This window comes from Ambystoma mexicanum, chromosome 12 (genome assembly GCF_040938575.1).
Source record: "Ambystoma mexicanum isolate Mex_15411 chromosome 12, UKY_AmexF1_1, whole genome shotgun sequence".
Classification (NCBI taxonomy): Eukaryota; Metazoa; Chordata; class Amphibia; order Caudata; family Ambystomatidae; genus Ambystoma; species Ambystoma mexicanum.
In genome coordinates, this window is record NC_090936.1 from 1000962766 (window position 1) to 1000984881 (window position 22116).

The 22116-nt window shown below is 44.4% G+C and overlaps 1 protein-coding gene across 2 annotated transcripts in view; it reads right to left on the reverse strand.

The window, feature by feature from the left end:
- Positions 1-22116, reverse strand: part of LOC138514188 (transmembrane protein 116-like) — a 254026-nt gene that overhangs the window by 155094 nt on the left and 76816 nt on the right. For both annotated transcript variants that reach the window (XM_069629521.1, XM_069629522.1), the window contains exons 2-4: positions 21356-21399; positions 14111-14174; positions 4721-4861 (exon numbers count right to left, since the gene is read on the reverse strand). In XM_069629521.1, the coding sequence (XP_069485622.1) occupies positions 4721-4861; positions 14111-14174; positions 21356-21399 (249 nt within the window). The remainder of the gene's footprint in view (positions 1-4720; positions 4862-14110; positions 14175-21355; positions 21400-22116) is intronic.

Genomic DNA, 22116 nt, shown 5'->3' on the forward strand with positions numbered 1-22116 from the left:
GCATTACAGGTTATGTGCTCAATCTTCTTACAAGCACCCAGCTCCCTTCCCCAGCTTTATTCACACCTTCTTGGATCCATTAGCTACCCTGAAGTTGTATTTCCACACTTACAACTTCGAGTAACAATGTCACACTTGTATCAGAGGACCCTGGACTTTCAACAACTTTGTAAATCAGGTGGATGGGTTTAAAAAGAGATTGCTTCACTATAGAAAGGGTTTGCCTCTTGGCTCGGGTAATGCTTGTTCTTCTTATTGGTACAACTTCTTGGTTTAAAGAATACGTGTTCTTAACGTTACAGTGTTCAGTGTTCAAAGGAGAAACAGATTTAGGCACATGCAACCATTCTTTAAGGTAGATCTTTAACCTTAAATAAATGCAAGTGTTTGTATTCCCATGTATTTTGAAGGAGATGCTTTCTAACTCCTGTCGGGAATCACCATTGGCCACACGCGACCTTCCTTTGATGCTGTAAATACAACGTTAGGGTTTTTGGAATGTTTTAACAAGCGTTCCCTCTTTTAGTTAGGGACACGCAACCACTCTGACAACATTAATAGTTCAACAATGGGAAATTAGATGCTTTTCTTCTTATGCAAGCACTACAACTTTTACTAGGAGTGCGTGTGATACATTTGCATTGTTAGCAATACTTTTCACAATGACGAACAGTTCATACTTGCTCATACTCTTATGTGAGCCACTTGAGATCTGGTAACAGTTACCGGCAAGGGTTTCAGAGCGAACTTTAATGCCAAGCTTCACTCACCAGCTCCAGGAATACTGCGGTTGCAGGTTTCTTCACCTTCCCGACTTCTTCCACTTATACTACGGCTTTGGGCACACTTGGGACCCACGCCCTTCTGCAGCGCGGGTGTCTCAGGTCCGGCCACGCCAACTGGGAGTCTCCTTCACTGCTCTGTCCCTCGGCTTGTTTTCTGCTGCGGGCCTCAGGCTTCAGCATGATCACAGCTCTGCATTACAGCCACCAGGCGCACTTGGGAAAACCTTTACTCTCAGCAAGTCTTTCTCAGTGCATTCACGGCAAGGCAGGGTTTGTGAACACAGGACCCGCTCAGAACTTGCAGATGAAATCTGCTGTCTCCAAGTCCTGGCATCCTTTAAGTGATCAAACTGCCTCATGAACTGCCAGCTTTGTGCTCTTTTACTTCTGCTACTTCGGCCAGCTTTCCAGCTCATGCTCCTTCCTTCTTCCCTCTCCTGCTGCAGCCTTTCTTACCTCATAGGTGGGGCAGTTGGTTTCAGGTTTCAGGTAAACCATTAATGTCAATTTCCTGACCCTTGCAAAGGCTGTTAGGTCCAATTGCCTGTCTTCTACGTCAATATGCCTTTTCAGCCCTCTTCTTCGTCTCAGTCCCTATGGGATTCTGGGACATGTAGTTTACTTTCTCAAAGTCAGGCTTTTCTACTTCTAGTGCATTTTTAAGGGTAGCTTTAATTCCTTTAGTGATTTTGACAGAGGGGCTGTAGTGTTGAATGGTTTTAGAGGAAGAGACGGCAACACTTTCGCTATTCCTTGTAGTGTACCCTTGGATGCATGTCTTGCCTAGTCACCCGCTTTTACTTTTCAGGCCCCTGAGAGGCCTGTGTTATCCAGCAATAGGAAAGAAAAACTCTTCCAAAGGAGCTGGGCCAGAGTGGATTCTGATCGGCTGTGCTCAAAAATGTCATTCCATTACCTAGCGGGATTACAAGGACCCCGGCCAATTCTGCCCCCCATGGGTAGACTGCTGGCTGCGGTTGACGCCACAGTGAACTAATTGGCCCCCTTTAAATGGACGACTGCCCCTGCCACCCCCTCCGCACCCTGGTTTACAGCAGAGCTTCGTCTTCATCGTCTCCTGACTCGCCAAGTAGAATGTAGATGGAGGAAACACTATGATACCTCATTTGGCGAGCCGTCTAAAAAACAAGGCACAGTATATCATAAAGCCATACAAACAGCTATATCGGTCTACTTTGCCCACTCAAATGAGTCAGCTATAAATGCCCCAAAAAAACTCTCTGCGATCGTAAAAAGCTTGTCCAATCCAGTCGGGACCTTTGGGTCCTCAAATTCACAGGTACTATGTGATCATTTGTCCAGCTCTTTTGTTGTCAGAATTGAGGAAATTTGGAAAGACATCTCTAGCAAGGGAGCACCAAAGGATGGTTCTGCCACACTTTCCGAGTTCTCTCCTGCCCTGCCACAGGCTAGAAAGCTGGTCGGCACCCCATTCGATTGCTATATGCTCATAAATGGCGTGATTTCAGGCCTTATGTCAGCATCACCCCTTGACGATATTCCCATGTGCCTATTTAAGAAGGTGCCAGAGGGTTTCTTTGCAATTCTTGCAGAGACGGTCAACTCTTCGCTGGTGCATGACTTAATCCCCTCTGACCTGAAAGAAGCACTGGTGTTCCCCCTGCTTAAAAAGCCACCACTGGACGCCTCGATCTTCTCCAACTATCGCCCAGGAAAGTGCTAGAAGCAGTGGTCTCCTCCCAATTGAGGGATTTTCTGGAAAGGCAAAACATCTCAGACCCCTGCCAGATGGGTTTTTGTCCCATGATGGGAACAGAATCGGTGCTTGTAGCAGTATTGGACAATCTCACCATGATTAGGGATGAGGGCAGTATGGCAGATCTTATTTTTTTGGACCTGTTGGCTGCCTTCAACACTATTGATCATGGGATCCTACTCTCCAGACGAGAACGGGTGGGTTTCTCTGGTCCAGTCCTCGACTGGTTCCATGCTTTTTTGTCCTCTTGCGTACAGATGGTTTCTCTTCCGCCCTATAAATCCTTTCTAATTGCGGTCACATGCGTGGTCCTGCAGGGCTCTGCTCTGTCCCGGCTGCTTTTTAACTTGTATATCCGCCCCTGCTGATGCTCATTCGTTCGTTTGGGTTCCGAGTCTTCTCATATGCTGACAATACCCAGATATTGTTTAGACTGGGCCCGGGCCCATTACCAAAGCCGGCTAAAGTAGTCCGGAACCTGGACATTAAGATATCTGCCTTGCTTACCATGAACAGCCAGATAAACTCAGTCTGTGGTCTTAGCTTTCTGAAACTGAAACAGCTGAAGAAAGACCTCCCCTTCATTCCCAGAGAATTGTGTGCCCAAGTGGTAGCAGCCTGCCTAAATGGAATGCAATGCTGTCTACCTTTCCCAGCCTGCCTATCTCATACGCCACTTGCAAGTTTTGCAAAATGCGGCAGTTCGGCTGGTGAAAGGGATTCCTTTCGGGCAGCATGTCTTGGCGGCACACCAGTCTTTACACTGGCTGCCCGTGGAAGCCCGGGTAAAATGTCAGTTTTCATGTATGATCCAGCGTGCCCTGAATGGGAAAGGCTGCTCGCGATCCAAGAAATGTTGTGCAGCTATTGACCTGGTCGCTCCTTGAGATCTGCCGATGCTGCACTTTTATGCGTCCCCAGGTATTGCAAAGAATGAGTTGGGGAACAGCTTTTTCGGTGGTGGGTCCCAAACTTTAGGACTTGCTCCCGCTTCCGCTATGGCTGATCAATGATTTTGAGCTCTTCAAACGCAATCTCAAAACCCATCTTTTTTCATGAACTCTGTTCTCTGTCGTCTGTCTCGGTCTCTCTCGGATATCTTTGACTGCGCCATGATGCTTTTGGTGACAGTGCATATTATAAGTAACTGATTGATTGATTGATTGGTATTGAGGAGGACATTTGATTTTAGGGGTAAGAATGATTCTTTCTTTTGGTATACTATGCTTTGTTGTCACAACTTTAGGGTTTACTATCCTAGATTTAACGGGAGGTTGAGAGATATAAAAATTAGCATCAGTCATAACCTCTTCTGGCATAATAGTAAGAATGTCCCTGTCAGAGGAAAAATACAGCATCTCATTCCACGGAATCTCCTCACTTCCTGGGGCTTGTCTCCACCCAGGTGATCCTCTCGCAGTGTACCACCCCCACGGTTGGGATCTGGAAGCGTCTGTCCTCCCCTAGCCACCTGGGAGGAGACTTTAGGCCGGGTTTAGAGAGGGATCCGCCAAATTCTTCACACTCTTTACTAATAAGTATCTTTAAATCTGAACATCGCAAATCCAACACATAACATGAATTGCATCATTTCATAACAGAAATCATGTATTTATTTATTTATTTATTTATTCGGATTTATTTATTTTGGCCAGTCTGCTCATTATTTCCTCTTGGGTTTACAGTATCAAATTGTTTAATACAATGTGTTTTTTTCCCTCTGAGATTTTTTGGACACACCACTTATACGGGAAGTTGTGTATTAACTTTAACATTTGAAATTTAAACTGACATTCTGCATATTTTGCCTCACTTCAATGCCTTATCAGAGGCAATTTAAAATTGCTATCCTGGAAAATATTGCGAATGTCTGCTATGACCACCTCATAATGTAAGTAACTGAATTTTCAATGTTTCGACGCTTAATGAAAAGGTTGAACACAAAGATGATATCTACACAGTTTTGTTGGATTGATGAAAAAACTATTCTATAGAAAAGAGTGTGGATTTAACACCAGGTAAGGCAGTTGTGGATGCCGTTTATGGTGATATTGCACTAGGAAGAGAGAGTACACTCAACACACTACCAACAGAAATGGGTTTTGACCATTGAATGCCCTGATTGGTTAAAACAATTGCACTTTTGGTGCCCTTTGCTCCACAGGCTTTGTTTGCGATACCATGCGCCCACACTCACCAGGGCGAGCATGACACCGTAAGTGCAGAAACAGTATGCATGAATATACTGTTCCTCTGGCATGAGCTCGATAATGGCCGTGCTGATCAGGAAGGACCCTGCCAAGAAATCGGACAGCGAAAGGATGAAGAGAGGTCGCACCTGTCGGAGTAAAAACACAGAATTAATTTCTTAGCACCAAAGAGGTGAACAGTGCAAACAGTGGCAAATTTGGGGATCAATCCGAATTGATGTAAAATGCAAGTGGCCAGTCAGAAATACTATGTGCATCACAGGCAATCGCAATCTCACATTGAACCAAAAAGGCATTTGGAATTCCAATTAATATGAATTGCTGCTGCTTAATTTGACCAAATTATTTAATCTATACAGTCATTTTGATACGTGTTTTCCACTTTTGGTCCTTACACTTTAGGCGTTAAAGTGTCTTCCTTCCGACTAAGCCTCTCCACTATGGAGCCTCCCTGTGTGCACTATAGGAATCTGTCCTCTCTGCAGCTCCTTTTCCCTGTACCCTCCCGTTTGGTCCCCTTTTTACATTGCCATCCTTGTCGGCCTCCACATATGGGACCTCTTCTGCAGACCCTTTGCCATTAGTATATGCCCTCTCCCTGTGCATCTTGCTACTTGATTTCCCTTTATGGCCCCCTTGGTGCCTTCCCTTTACTTCAGTCCATTTTACGCCTTTGTTATGTCCCTGTGCTTTTGGCCCCTCTACCCCAGTATATTTCCTCCCATTTTGCCTCTTTGTTATCAACCCCACAGTGCCCCTACCCATAGACTTTCTTTCAAATACGAGCGCAGAGTGCAGCATATTACACCAAATCACTGCAGATCCTGCAGAGAGAGAAGCAAACTGGAGAAAACTAGGCCAGCTTGGTCAGCTTCTGGGTTCTAAATCTCCAAACACAAATGAGAGAAGTGAACTGAAGAAATCTCGGTCATCCAGTCCAGCTCCTGGGTTCTTAATCGCCCAACATAAATGAGATCAGTGAACTGAAGAAATCTAGGCCATCACAGCCAGCACATGGGTTCTAAATCTTTGAACACAAATCAGAGAAGCAAACTGAAGAAATATCGGTCATCCAGGCCAGCTCCTGGGTTCTTAATCTCGAAACACAAATTATAAAAGTGATCTGAAGAAATCTAGGCCATCCCAGTCAGATTTTGGATTCTAAATCTCCGAACACAAATGAGAGTAGAGAACTGAAGAAATCTAGGCCATTCCGCCCAGCGACTGGGTTCTAAATCTTCAAACACAAATGATAAAAGTGAGCTGAAGAAATCTACGCAATCCCAGTCAGATTATGGATGCTAAATCTCCAAAACACAAATGAGAGAAGCAAATTGAAGAAATCTAGGCCAGCTTGGTCAGCTCTTGGGTTCTAAATCTCCAAACACAAATGAGAGATGTGAAATGAGGAAATCTAGGCAATCCAGTCAGCTCTTGGGTTCTACATCTCCAAACACAAATCATAGTAGCAAGTTGAAGAAATCTAGGCCATCCCAACCAGTTCCTGGTTTCTCAATCTACAAACACAAATGAGAGAAGCAAACTGAAGAATGCTGTGCCATTCCACCCAGCTCATGGGTTCTAAATCTCCAAACCCAAATAAGAGAAGCCAACTGAGGAATTCTAGGCCATCCCAGCCAGTTCCTGGTTTCCAAATCTATAAACACAAATGAGAGAAGTGAACCGAAGAAATCTAGGCCATCCCAGTCAGCTCCTGGTTTCTAAACCTCCAAAACACAAATGAGAGAAGCAAACTGAAGAACTCTAGGCCATCCCAGTCAGCTCCTGGGTTCTTAATCTCAAAACACAAATGAGAGAAGCAAATTGAAGAAATCTAGGCCATCCCAACCAGTACCTGGGTTCTAAATCTTCAAACACAAATGAGAGAAGCAAACTGAAGACATCTGGGACATACAGTCAGCTCCTGGGTTCTACATCTCCAACTACAAATGAGAGAAGCAAATTGAAGAACTAACTAACTAACTAAATCTCCAAACCCAAATAAGAGAAGCAAACCAAAGAAATATAGGCCATCTCAGCAAATTCCTGGAATCTAAATCTCCAAACACAAATGAGAGAAGCGAACCAAAGAAATCCAGGCCATCTCAGCAAGCTTCTGGTTTCTAAATCTCCAAACACAAATGTGAGAAGTGAACTGAAGAAATCTAGGCCATCTCAGCCAGCACCTGGGTTCTAAATCTGCAAACACAAATGAGAGAAGCGAACTGAAGAAATCCAGGAAATCCCAGCAGCTTCTGGGTTCTACATCTCCAAACACAAATGAGAGAATTGAACTGAAGAAATCTGGGCCCTCCCAGCCAGCTCATGTGTTCTATGTCTCCAAACACAAAAGAGAGAAGCAAACTGGTGAAATATATGCCATCCAAACCAGCTCCTGGGTTCTAAATCTCCAAACCGAAGTAAGAAAAGTGAAATGAAGAATTCTAGGCCATCCCAGACCTCTCCTTGGTTCCAAAACTCCAAACACAAATGAGAGAAGCAAACTGAAGAAATCTAGGCCATCCAAACCAGCTCCTGGGTTCTAAATCTCCAAACACAAATGAGAGAAGCGAACCAAAGAAATCCAGGCCATCTCAGCAAGCTTCTGGTTTCTAAATCTCCAAACACAAATGTGAGAAGTGAACTGAAGAAATCTAGGCCATCTCAGCCAGCACCTGGGTTCTAAATCAGCAAACACAAATGAGAGAAGCGAACTGAAGAAATCCAGGAAATCCCAGCAGCTTCTGGGTTCTACATCTCCAAACACAAATGAGAGAAGTGAACTGAAGAAATCTGGGCCCTCCCAGCCAGCTCATGTGTTCTATATCTCCAAACACAAATGAGAGAAGCAAACTGAGGAATTCTAGGCCATCCCAGCCAGTTCCTGGTTTCCAAATCTACAAACACAAATGAGAGAAGTGAACCGAAGAAATCTAGGCCATCCCAGTCAGCTCCTGGTTTCTAAACCTCCAAAACACAAATGAGAGAAGCAAACTGAAGAAATCTAGGCCATCCCAACCAAAACCTGGGTTCTAAATCTTCAAACACAAATGAGAGAAGCAAACTGAAGACATCTGGGACATACAGTCAGCTCCTGGGTTCTACATCTCCAACTACAAATGAGAGAAGCAAATTGAAGAACTAACTAACTAACTAACTAACTAAATCTCCAGACCCAAATAAGAGAAGCAAACCAAAGAAATATAGGCCATCTCAGCAAATTCCTGGAATCTAAATCTCCAAACACAAATGAGAGAAGCAAACTGAGGAAATCTAGGCCATCCAAGCCAGCAGCTGGGTTCTAAATCTTCAAACACAAATGAGAGAAGCAAACTGAAGACATCTGGGACATACAGTCAGCTACTGTGTTCTACATCTCCAACTACAAATGAGAGAAGCAAATTGAAGAAATCCAGGCCATCCAAGCCAGCTCGTGGGTTCTCAATCACCAAACACCAATGAGAGATGTGAAATTAAGAAATCTAGGCCATCCCCGTCAGCTCCTGGATTCTTAATCTCCAAACACAAAGGAGAGAAGCAAACTGAAGAAATCTATGCCATCCAAACCAGCTCCTGGCTTCTAAATCTCCAAACCCAAGTAAGAAAGGTGAAATGAAGTATTCTAGGCCATCCCAGACCGCTCCTCGGTCCCAAAACTCCAAACACAAATGAGAGAAGCAAACTGAAGAAATCTAGGCCATCCAAACCAGCTCCTGGTTTCTAAATCTCCAAACACAAATAAGAGAAGCGAACCAAAGAAATCCAGGCCATCTCAGCAAGCTTCTGGTTTCTAAATCTCCAAACACAAATGTGAGAAGTGAACTGAAGAAATCTAGGCCATCTCAGCCAGCACCTGGGTTCTAAATCTGCAAACACAAATGAGGGAAGCGAACTGAAGAAATCCAGGAAATCCCAGCAGCTTCTGGGTTCTACATCTCCAAACACAAATGAGAGAAGTGAACTGAAGAAATCTGGGCCCTCCCAGCCAGCTCATGTGTTCTTTGTCTCCAAACACAAATGAGAGAAGCAAATTGAAGAAATCTAGGCGAATCCTGCCAGCTTGTGGGTTCTTAATCTCCAAGCGCAAGTGAGAGAAGCCAACTCAGGAATTCTAGGCCGTCCTAGCCAGCTTCTGGGTCTAAATCTCCAAACACGAATGAGAGAAGCGAACCAAAGAAATCCAGGCCATCTCAGCAAGCTTCTGGTTTCTAGATCTCCAAACACAAATGAGAGAAGTGAACTGATGAAATCTAGGCCATCTCAGCCAGATCCTGGGTTCTAAATCTTCAAACACAAATGAGAGAAGCGAACTGAAGAAATCCAGGAAATCCCAGCAGCTTCTGGGTTCTACATCTCCAAACACAAATGATAGAAGCAAACCGAAGACTTCTAGGCCATCCAAGACAGCTTGTGGGTTCCTAATCTCCAAACACAAATGAGAGAAGTGAACTGAAGAAATCTGGGCCCTCCCAGCCAGCTCACGTGTTCTATATCTCCAAACACAAATGAGAGAAGCGAACTGGAGAAATCTTGGCAATCACAGGCAGCTGCTGGGTTCTAAATCTCCAAACACAAATGAGAGAAGCAAATTGAAGAAATCTAGGCCAATCCTGCCAGCTTGTGGTTTCTTAATCTCCAAACGCAAATGAGAGAAGTGAACTGAAGAAATCTAGGCCATCCCAACCAGAACCTGGGTTCTAAATCTTCAAACACAAATGAGAGAAGCAAACTGAAGACATCTGGGACATACAGTCAGCTCCTGGGTCCTACATCTCCAACTACAAATGAGAGAAGCAAATTGAAGATATCCAGGCCATCCAAGCCAGCTCGTGGGTTCTCAATCACAAAACACCAATGAGAGATGTGAACTGAAGAAATCTAGGCCATCCCCGTCAGCTCCTGGATTCTTAATCCCCAAACACAAAGGAGAGAAGCAAACTGAAGAAACCTATGCCATCCAAACCAGCTCCTGGCTTCTAAATCTCCAAACCCAAGTAAGAAAAGTGAAATGAAGAATTCTAGGCCATCCCAGACCGCTCCTCGGTTCCAAAACTCCAAACACAAATGAGAGAAGCAAACTGAAGAAATCTAGGCCATCCAAACCAGCTCCTGGGTTCTAAATCTCCAAACACAAATGAGAGAAGCGAACCAAAGAAATCCAGGCCATCTCAGCAAGCTTCTGGTTTTTAAATCTCCAAACACAAATGTGAGAAGTGAACTGAAGAAATCTAGGCCATCTCAGCCAGAACCTGGGTTCTAAATCTGCAAACACAAATGAGAGAAGCGAACTGAAGAAATCCAGGAAATCCCAGCAGCTACTGGGTTCTACATCTCCAAACACAAATGAGAGAAGTGAACTGAAGAAATCTGGGCCCTCCCAGCCAGCTCATGTGTTCTATGTCTCCAAACACAAATGAGAGAAGCAAATTGAAGAAATCTAGGCGAATCCTGCCAGCTTGTGGGTTCTTAATCTACAAGCGCAAATGAGAGAAGCTAACTCAGGAATTCTAGGCCGTCCTACCCAGCTTCTGGGTCTAAATCTCCAAACACGAATGAGAGAAGCGAACCAAAGAAATCCAGGCCATCTCAGCAAGCTTCTGGTTTCTAGATCTCCAAACACAAATGGGAGAAGTGAACTGAAGAAATCTAGGCTATCTCAACCAGCACCTGGGTTCTAAATCTTCAAACACAAATGAGAGAAGCGAACTGAAGAAATCCAGGAAATCCCAGCAGCTTCTGGGTTCTACATCTCCAAACACAAATAATAGAAGCAAATTGAAGACTTCTAGGCCATCCAAGACAGCTTGTGGGTTCCTAATCTCCAAACACAAATGAGAGAAGAGAATTGAAGAAATGTGGGCCCTCCCAGCCAGCTCATGTGTTCTATATCTCCAAACACAAATGAGAGAAGCGAACTGGAGAAATCTTGGCAATCACAGGCAGCTGCTGGGTTCTAAATCTCCAAACACATTTGAGAGAAGCAAATTGAAGAATTCTAGGCCAATCCTGCCAGCTTGTGGTTTCTTAATCTCCAAACGCAAATGAGAGAAGTGAACTGAAGAAATCTAGTCCATCCCAGCCAGCTCCTGGGTACTACATCTCAAAACACAAATGAGAGAAATTAACTGATGAAATCTAGGCCATCCTGGCCATGTGCTGGGTTCTAAATCTCAAAACACAAATAAGAGAAGCGAACTGAAGATATCTAGGCCATCCCAGCCATGTCCTGGTTTCTAAATCTTTAAACACAAATGAGAGAAGCGAACTGAAGATATCTAGGCCATCCCGGCCATGTCCTGGGTTCTAAATCACCAAACACAAATGTTATGTGTAAAAGGAGCTCTGTATGCACTACATGGCATGGCTAGAGTGAGCCTAGGGACATACCTTCCACACTGTTGATATTTCTCTGTCCTTCTTCGCTTGGCTCGAATGTGAAATGGACATTTGAGGTGCTCTCCAGTGTCCCAGTGGCTACTGGGCTGTCTGTATATGGCTTGCTACACATATTCAACATATTCATTCTGCATGCAGGGGTGATACATAAACAATAGTACTGGGGGTTTCGGGGGGCGGGTGGACTGCATTTTCCCCAACAAGCTATGTTGTGTAACCAACCAAGAAGGACACAGTAGGAGACAGTGATTTGAAATTAATCACTTGCCATAATTTACTATGATTACTCTGCTTCCGGATGTTTCATTGTGATGTCTAACATTAGCAGGATGCAGCTCAGTCATACACACAGTTCTGTATTATACTCTCCGAACCCCGCATCCAAGGCCATCCCACACCCACCTACAAGCATGCTAGTATCATTCATTTGACTTCATCTATGAGGAGAGAATCCTGCCTCACAATGTAGCCATGAGCGATATAAAGACCCTGTAGCCTTTAGCAGGAACTATACAAATGTTCCATTTTATTATTACATACACTCGTTGTACCTGGCACGTTATACACCTATCTAGTGCTCTGGCTCCCTCTCTGCTCTCTTTCTCTCTCTGCCTCACCCTATGTGTGTCTCTTTCTATGTGTGCGAAGGTCTCGCTTTCAGGCGCGTGTTTGCTTGAGCCATCCCACCTATTGATGACAGCAGTGCGACCAGAGGACTAAAACAGATATATTGAACGGGAAGGAGGACTGTTTTTTTTTTTTTACAAAAGCAGCTATACAAAATACAAAGAAAAGTGTTGTATTAACGTTGTAAACTGTCTCTTTTTTTTATAAATGTTACAATGTTCATTTCTAATAATCACTTCCTGTATATATTTTAGTCAAGAGAAAAACACAGACATTTTGAACAGGAGAGGAGGGCTGGCTGTTTTGCTGCAAAAGAAGCTATAAAACAACAAAGAAATCTAATTTTACTAACATTGTAAACTGCCTATTTTTAAAACGTTACAATGTTAATTTTTAATAATTACTTCCAGTATACATCTTAGCCACAAAATGAATGTTACATTTCTCTTACAAACACATTATCCAAACCTAGAATAACAATAGAAAGGTAGATGATGATCATTCCAAGGTGCAGAGTCATGTACACTCCTTATTTTGCTCTTTGGAAGTGCCCCAATGAGACGGAGCAAATAGCACCAATGAAGGCTTGCTGCTTTCAAAAAGCATTTTCAGAATATACAAGTAACCACAGAACTTTATATTTGACAAATGTGTCTGTGATAAAAGGGTTGGATGCTTGAATCACTAAGTACATAATGCATGCTGGGCCTGGTGCAACTTTCCTTTTTTTTACAACACTTACCATAACAGTAAAGTGTTTCTAATCATGAACCATAAATACTGATTCAGGCGGCCTGAGGAGTTGGATGTGAGGATCCATTTCAGAAGGGGTGTGCTGAGTGGGAGGCAGCCCTTCTAGGGAAGGATTGCTAGGTGCAATTTTGCTTCCTTAACCTGTAGTGAATTTAAGTTTGCCCCCTATCCCATATAAAAGCAGATATAAAATTAGCGGATCTGCAGCATAGTGATGTGGGCCTGCACACCAGGACTTGTGGGGTATCTAATGCTTGACCTTTTAGCCGCCTGATGGATCTCAAGAGAGCGGACCACAATGCAACAGTTTTGCTAGATGGCCCAATGATAGCCTGGGCACTTCCATCCAGCCCTGGCTGTTCAGTTAACAGCAGTTTGCATTCTGGGACTTGTAGTATAGGTTTATTGGCTGCTTTCCTACCACTACATACTTAGGCAATATGGTGGTTGCGGCTCAAAGGTAAAGACCAAGCTTGTGTAATGGTAATTGTAATTGTTTATTTGTAAAGCGCTTAAACACAAGTGAAGTGCTTCAAAGCGCTTCAAAGCTCTTCAAAGCGCTTCTGTCTTGTTTGATTATTTGCATTATTGTACATATACTGTATGCCAATTCTTCAATAATCACAGACATATAGGTACCACAATAGAAAGCAAAAATAATCTGGACTGAATGTTCTGCTCACAAGTGAACTTGGAGAACTGGAGTTGTCTGCAGAATGTGCATGTCAGGGTGCAGGGTAAAGTTACAATAGTGTGCGTGCGAGTGCTACATGTTGCAATCACTCCATGGAGCCACAGAGATACAGTGCACAGGTCCAACCACGGCCCATTTCGGGTGTGAGTGGTGCATGCTGCGATGTGCGTGTCTCTGCATTCTGCTGCTCGGAGCTTTGCCCTTCCATTATAAAGGGGGAGCGGCCGAGTGCGAGGGGTCGAAGGCAGCTCGGGATGCCCTACTCACACGGGACACTGGTACCGCTCCAGGTGCCTGTATGGTCTGCTCAGGGTTGGGTGGATTATCAATAAAGGTTGCTTACTCATTGTTTGGAACAGGCATGCCACATGTCTTTCATTAATTGAATAAAATGTGCAGATTTGGAAAAGGGAAAACTCGTTTTGCAGTCAGGGAAACCAGCAGCTGTGTAAAAGTATTTAGATTCACTTTTGTTTCACACATTAAGCAATAAGGTGTTGTGAGGGCTTGGCTTGCAATGCACATGGCCCATCGCAGTTAACAATCCCAATACTATCGTCTTTCGTGAAGATTCGGATGTTCGCCCATGAAAGGGTTACTGGAGATAAACGTGCCCCCCCCCATTTCTCGTTAATTGCTGTCAGCTGGGCAGCCTCTAACTGAAAAGAAGGCTTTACATCACAGCTACACGGGCACCCACACATTGAGACTGTAATATGGAGGCAAGCTGAAGCTTTGATGAACACCTGTCATGACAGCTCTGGACCCACACACCTTCAGATCTGACCACCCTCTCTTTATCTGACACTAGGGGCACATGCCACATGCGAGGGTGGAACCCCATATTCACACCTCATGAAGCTAAGACCTCCCCATCAATAGTTCGTGGCTTGTATATGACACTTACCGGGCTTTTTAAGCATTTCCCCCTTCGGATAGACACAGCAATTACCGAGACACTGCCAATGAGACTATAGGGAAGAAAAGAGAAAGGCTGAGAGTTGCACTGCTAGAACTACTGGGCATGTGCTCCTGCACAGACACATAGCTGTACACACACATCCAGGCATGAATGCACGCATGCATAGCCACACAACCACACGCACACACATCCACACATGAACAGTTGCAAGCACACACACGCACACACAAACATGCACACTCAAGAATAAACACACAGGTGTGTTCACACGCATGCATAGCCACACAACCACACGCACACACATCCACACATGAACAGTTGCAAGCACACACACACACACACAAACATGCACACTCAAGAATAAACACACAGGTGTGTTCACACGCATGCATAGCCACACAACCACACGCACACACATCCACACATGAACAGTTGCAAGCACACACATACACACAAACATGCACACTCAAGAATAAACACACAGGTGTGTTCACACGCATGCATAGCCACGCAACCACACACACACACATCCACACATGAACAGTTGCAAGCACACACACACACAAACACACTACAACATGTACACTCAAGCATAAACACACAGGTGTGTTCATACGCATGCATAGCCACACAACCACACGCACACACATCCACACATGAACAGTTGCAAACACACACACACAAACATGCACACTCAAGAATAAACACACAGGTGTGTTCACACGCATGCATAGCCACACAACCACACGCACACACATCCACACATGAACAGTTGCAAGCACACACACACAAACACACTACAACATGCACACTCAAGCATAAACACACAGGTGTGTTCACACCTGTGCATATGGCTACTCAAACCCCCATTTCACCTGCACATCCGTACTTAAACAAGTGTATTCACATACATATATGAACTGGTGCAAGCCCTTTCAGTCGCAAACAAATGCATGTACATTCGGACATAGACACGTGAGGCAACCCGTCCAAGCATGGCCCTATACGTACAAACTCCAGCATTCCATTCTGCCGCGAGCAGTATAACGCTGTCGTCTCACGGTGCACCGCCGCCGCATTTAAATACTCTAATACAACACCAGCTTGGAATTTGACCCCAATATCCATTAACAAGGCAGCTGGAAACCCCTCAACACTGAAGACACTATCCAAAACGAACCCACGGACTTAGCTGTGGTATCATCAAACTAACCCACACACGGCCACTTAGAATGGTAGTCCATCAACATGAACATAAACCTTTTACCTTGGTAACACACCAGCAGAGGCCCTTGTATGTCCCGAGCCAAATTCTCCCACTGTTTAGCAGGGATTTCACGGGACACAAAGGTGGTTCCACTACTAAATGTGACTTATCACTCAACACAGATGGCAAACAATACTCCACCCACCGTTTTATTTCAGCATGCATGTTTGGCCACCACTATGTTTCTCTGATATGATAATGATATGGCATTTGTAACGCGCCTATACACAAGTGTTTCAAGTCGCGAAACACTCTCCTCTTAGTCATATTCCTCCCTAAGTGCCACCTGTGGGCAATTTCCAAAATAAGACTTCTCGTGCCCTCAGGGGCAATAGTCTTTTCCCCCCTACAAAGGATATCTCCTTCCGTCCCCAACTCAGCCTTGACTTGCTCAAACCAAGCACCTACGCCAGCTGCCCCTCCGGGCCACCCTCCTTCAACCAACTGACGGATCCTTGTCATTTCCACATTAGCAATATTTTCTTCACATCACTTTGCCAAATCAAGAACTCCCTCGTGATCCACTTGCGCTATCATTGACCGTTCCTCCTCAACTGGTTCACTCCAGCCTTCTAGAGGAAGCTGTGATAAGCAATCTGTGACAACATTGCGCTGCCCAGGAACATAAACCAGAGAAATCTCACACTCCTGTAAGGATAATGCTTAGCAATTTATTCTAGGGGAGCCACCCATGCTTTCCCCCAATGCATGAACTAACAGCATCTTAGTTTGTGATCACTGCTGGAAAGGAGTACCATTCTGATGGCTGACTCTTCCGCTCTGTCCGACCAAACTATTAGAGCTTTGCAGAGGTAAAGGTAAACATTGAGGGTCTGCCTGAAGGATATTGCTGTACAGAGGCGTTGCTAGGGAGGGGCTGGAGGAGCTATAGCCCCGGGTCTTTTGATTGTAGCCTCAGATAAAAGCTCAGGGGCTACAACCAAACGACAAGCTAGCCCCGAGTCCTGACATTATCAACATTAGAGTAGTCCCAAATCTTTTCCAGACCTAGCAACACCCCTGAATGCTGCGTATGGAGTAGGGGCGATTGATGTACCGGCTCTGTTGATCGGCTCTGTTGATCACTGCTGCCATACATTCTCCTAGCAAAAGTCAGCTAGTCAAAGAAACAAGGCGAGCATTAATAAAACAAGCAACAGACCGACCACTGCTTAACACAGTGGTGCTTGTCATTTAGGGAGACAAAAGAAACAGTTGGTTCCAATGAAGGTGACGTCTTTATGTCCTCCACAAAGAGGGAGGAGTTAAAAAACTAAGTTTTTGCATTGGCCTGCCTACCTCTGAGTATGGGACGCCCTCATTTGTTGTGGACTGGAACAAGGAAGAGGGACAAAGGGGTAATGTCTGTTCTCTCATGAGCCATTGCAGTCAGTCTGTATGCATAAAAGTAGTTGAGACGCTAATACCCAATGCATGTCTTTTTCACATCTGGTTTGAGTCCTGAAAAAGAATGTTGCCAGTCGACAGATGTTACCTGGCCTATGGGCGAGGCTGCTACCCTAGAGTTGCCAGTCCCTTTGTGGCATAATTTGGGCTCCTTCTCTGCATCCGTGTCTGAATTCTTTCATGTCCTACTAAGATCTAGTTGCCAAGCTTGGATTCTGCATCCGTCCTCCCCTAGAGTTGATGAAGGTACCGCCATTGTTCTCTGCCTTAGTGGTGTACCATTCCTACTAGAGAACTATGAGAGGTACGGTTTCCTTATTGAAGCATTGCATGTACATTGTTCCCCCTGGTAGACTTGATTCACATCCCTATTCCTCTCTTCTTGTTCTCTCCTAAGAGCCTGCACATATTGCAACGATGTGTTCTGCACCCTACCGGATTTGCAGACCCATTGGTGCCAACGCAAGTAGGCACAGTAGAACGCTTTGTGGGTCTCTTCAACTTTATCGATGTGATATGAAATGAGCAATAATGGAGGCGGGAAAGGAGGAGAGGAACCTTAGAGAGAATTGAAAGCCAGAAGCCTGGCAGGGAATTAGCATATACGAGTGACTTCAACCATAATCTTCGGGCTCTTTCTATGAGATGATTACACCCTCTGTTTGTGATTGCAGCCGCACAATCTATGATTATGAGGGAGCGTAATTAGGCGCAGACATTCTCTGTAAGAATGCCTCTTTAGTTCATAGGGTCATGTCATGAATCAGGAACTTAACAAGGCTCATGAAGGGTGGATTACATATTTCTCAGGTATATATAATACAGATTAAACCGCCCCTAATAGCATGCCATAGGAGGAGTCTGACTGTATTATCAAGCATGAGCGAGTTCCTGTTGAAGTTCTTACAGAAGAGGTTTCCGATTGTAATTTTCTCCCAGGCATCAAATAAAAGTCCCGACCCGGACGCTATGCCATTGCATCACTTTAGGGCTAACCTTGATATCTGGCTGCCTTTCTTGGCCAGAGTTTTGACACTACTTGACACTCAGTTCAAATCCCCATTCGTTGGCAGACAGTTTTCATACTACAAATCTGAAAGAGTGGGAATAAAAACCTGCCTAAATTACATAGTCCAATCTCTCTTCTTGATGCCTCTTCCTAGATTTTCAGGAGATGGGTTTATCTGAGACTCTATGAGTGCGTTAAGGGCACGAATATCTTGATTGAATGCCAGGAAGAGGGCATGCTATCATCAACTAGGTTATAAACCTCTAATCCCTAGGAGCCAAACATTGTTTTTTTATACCAAACTCCTTTCCACATCGCCTTCATGGACTCGACCTCTGTATTGGACATGCTTCATAGGCTGAGGTTATGGGAAATCATTTGCGCAATGAACAATGATGGCCATGAGATGTTTCCAAGCTGTGCCTTGGAGGGTTGTGGGCTACTAAACAGATAATCATGTTGAATCTCCTCATACTGATTTGCCAGAGAGGGTTCTGGTAAAGCCGAGCCCACCAATGGCAGTGTCAGAGCCAGGAGTTGGCTGTGTGCAGAATGAGTGAATGGGGACACAAAAGGAGTCTGGCAAAGAATGTTCCACCACCCCCACGCCATACCAGACTGCCCTTGGGTGGAGAAGAATAAATGAGGATTTACCTTGTATGTAGTGAATTGGTAAATGTGCCACTGGCATGCAGTATAAGATAATGAAATCAGAGGGAAGGTTGTTAAATGCATTGCAGGCTAGCTAGGTCGAAGGGCAACTGTCCATTATAAGGCCTGTACACGGAGACCATCGGGCACTTAGGCACGGGGTTTGTGGCCTTCCTGTACTGCCTGGGTGTGCTAAATGGATGCCCAAGAGAACAGGTGAGAATGAGTGGCGCCCTTCTGCGGAGTGAATTGGTCAACAAATCACTGGAATGCAGATGATGACTATTTTTAGTTTCATTGTGCGTTTATTGTCATAATTTCATTTTTTTGTTTTTTGTTGCGCTTTGTTTTATTGGCTGTTATGGTTTTTCACCCACAGTAAAGTTTTATTGAGTAAAACCGTGTAGGGAGGGGGCCTGATGGAAGCAGATCGAAAAGAAGCATTTTTTCCTCCGGTTAAAAACACCATGCATGTGGGCATCAGAAGCTTTGAGTCAGGGCATTGCCAAACACACGAAAATGCTGCCTCTTGACATACAACACCTCCCCCCCCCCCCCGATCCCTCCCAGGGCAGAGAAAACAATGAATGAGGCTTTGTTTGAGAAATATGAAGGTTTTTCATAAATCTTTTATATGTAGGGATTGATAGCCTCTGAGAATGTAGAAATGATGTGTATGCGAGCATGATTCATTGATTACAGTGCACAGTTGTATTATTTCACAGCTCTCCGATACATCTAAATTGTGAAATAAAAAAGTAAATGACACCTCGTGAGGCCAAGCAGAGTTGGACAGTTCAGTAGTGCCCCTGCACAAGCCCTTTTTTCACTTTCAAATGTGTTAAGGGGCGAGAGGTTTGCTGGGAGGCTTTATGAGGCATCATTGAGGTACGAGAATGCGCAGTGAAACCTCACAGTCGCTCAATCATCTAAGGATTCATCCATCATTCCATTCCCTTACTCATTAACCTACTCACCTTACTTTTTCTCTTGATCTCTTTGTTCTTTCATTTATTCATTGATTAGGTCATTCATTTGCTCACTTGTTCACTCACTCATGTTCGTTCGTTTAGTAGAACATGGAAATCGTTATTGATTTCCTCTCAGCCAATCAGAATGCTTAGAGCGCAGTCAAAAACTGCTGGTATTGACTGCTTTCTGAACATTCTGTTTTCAGAATCAGACAGGGAAACAACAATGCAATTTCCAGGCAAAATTTCGTTTAAAAAGGCCCTTCCTCCATTGGAGGACCTTTTTTTTGCTTCAACATGCTAACACAAAAGAGAAAGAACATTGGAAAATGCCTTTGCTTTCAAATCCCTTTTACAGATGACAACTCATGTTAAACCTGTTCCAGTTCAACCGCAATGCTTAACTTGAAGACAGCCATCTTATTTATTGTTGTATCCTGCTTGGTATGCATGCAGGTGCTAGAGAATGCCTGAGAGAATCTTGGGTTGTGAGTGCAGGGGGTGCTGTTGTGAATGGTCTGGAGTATGTCAGTTGGAGAGGTCCAGACTGGGGGATGGCACCCAGGGGTTCATGTCTACCACCTTAATGTAACTGGATTAAAGCTTACTTATGGAACCTGCCCAAGATAACTAAGGAGCTTTAATTATTACATTTATATACTTCAAAACAAAACCACATTTGATTTAGTAACTCGGTTTGTCTATTTACTTTACTCACTCTTAAAGCACCATTTTGTACCTCAGCACGAAAACTCTGAAACAGCTCGTGCTACTGCCACTATGTGCAAATAGCCCTATAGACCTCCTGAGGGGTCATTATCCCTTGGGATGATGGCCCTCACTCACCGAAATGGAAGATCTTGTTTTCATCTTTTTTTTTGTCTTCTCAGTAGTAATCAATAGTGGTAATGTAGCATTCAATACTAAATGAAGACTAAAAGACTAGAAACAAGCATTTGTTTGGTATTCTATTAACAATCGACTATTATTCAGCACGCTGAATAGTCCTCATATAGTAAGCTGCTTAAAACGAATACTATGGAATACTAAGAAAGACTAGCTATAGCCTCTGAATACTATAAAAAGGCAAGTTAAATTCTAAATGTAGTATTGGACTTTGGTATGGGCTTCCCCAATTTATGGCCCAAAGCGAAGTGGCGGGTCATTATCCCATGATCATTACTCCTACTGCAATTTATGAGGCTATATTAGCAAATTCTGTAATCGAAATAAGACTTTACTATCTTTCCCTATCCATGAGAAATTAGCAGAGAACATTCTGAGTTTGAACTTTCTTTTAATGCTTAAACAGGATAAGCAATATAGAAAAAAAAAAGAATGTTCTAGACGCTGTATCAAAATAGCAAGGTGAAAGAGGAAATGAACCGGTAAACCGGCTTCGGGGGTAGTGGTAATACATTACTTGACATTACAACAAAATTAAAACACTTGGAAGGGCGGCGACAGAGCGAGTCTGTTATAAAAGCAGTAAAACCTAACAAGATTATAAAGAGCATGTAAGTTTGTGTTTACTGTAATACATTCTTTTGACACATTCCACGTATGACGTCAATAAGATTTGTTTTATTACCTATCGGTACACAGACGTCTGAAGGGACGGGGGGGGTTGGGGGGTGCGGGGTGGGGGGTGTTACCTTTGCCCCTGCAAACCGGAGAGACTGACAGGTGACTTCTAAAAAATGAACCAGCAGTAAAATTGTTAATGCTGGTGTGCGAGCGCAGGCCCACTGGCAAGACCACTTAAATTGATCCAATGTAAGCAGTGGAACAGCTGCAAATAACCCTCTGTGAGCAATTCATCATTCCATTGTGCAACAGGAAAGGCGTCTATTAAAGATAAGAGCGACTTGCTGGCTGAGCGAGGCACGAGAAGAATGCACTCACCTGAGATGCCGAGCCCTTACCTGAGAGGAAGCACTGCCATGTAGATGTACGTCAACGAGAAAATCTAAGGAAAAGCAGACAGAACAGTTGGTACCTTCTCCAGTTGTACATAGCTCTGAGGAGAAATCAGTTTAGCATATGACAAATGCAAAGTACAGCAAAAGCCGGCTGCCCGCCTAGGTACCCACTGACTCAAAAAAACACTAGGAGCCTGCCCCAGCCTATAACAAGTGTGTGACTGTCCCCCAGTGGCCCACCTTGGCCTAACAAGATCCCACTCCACCAGCATAAGAGCCTGTCACAGTTAGCAAGAGCGCTACAGTTCCTCTGTGGCAGGTGCCCACCACTTTGCCAAGAGACCACAACAACAAGCCAAGAGACTGCCATAGTTAAGAGAGGCTTAACAAGAGAATCTGCTTGCTCCAGTCCGCCAAAAGTCCACCATAAAAAACCTGCCACTGCTACCAAGAGCCCAACATGGTTCTGTCAGAGCAAGACTTAAGCCTACTTCTGTCCTCCAAAGACCCACCACATCAAGCCAGGCATGTGGGCTGGCCAAGAAACAGCATAGCACACTAACCACCTGCACAACGACCACAAGCCTAACAAAGGGTCATGCGAGCAGACTGGCTGCTCTGGTCCATCAAGCAAAGCAAAGAGCCCACCACAACTAAGAGGTGCCCAGCAAGAATCCATCTCACCCGGCCAAACTCTTGCTCCGGCTACCACAAGTCCACAATAGGAAGTCAAGGGCATGACACAGCTCAGACGAGTCATGATA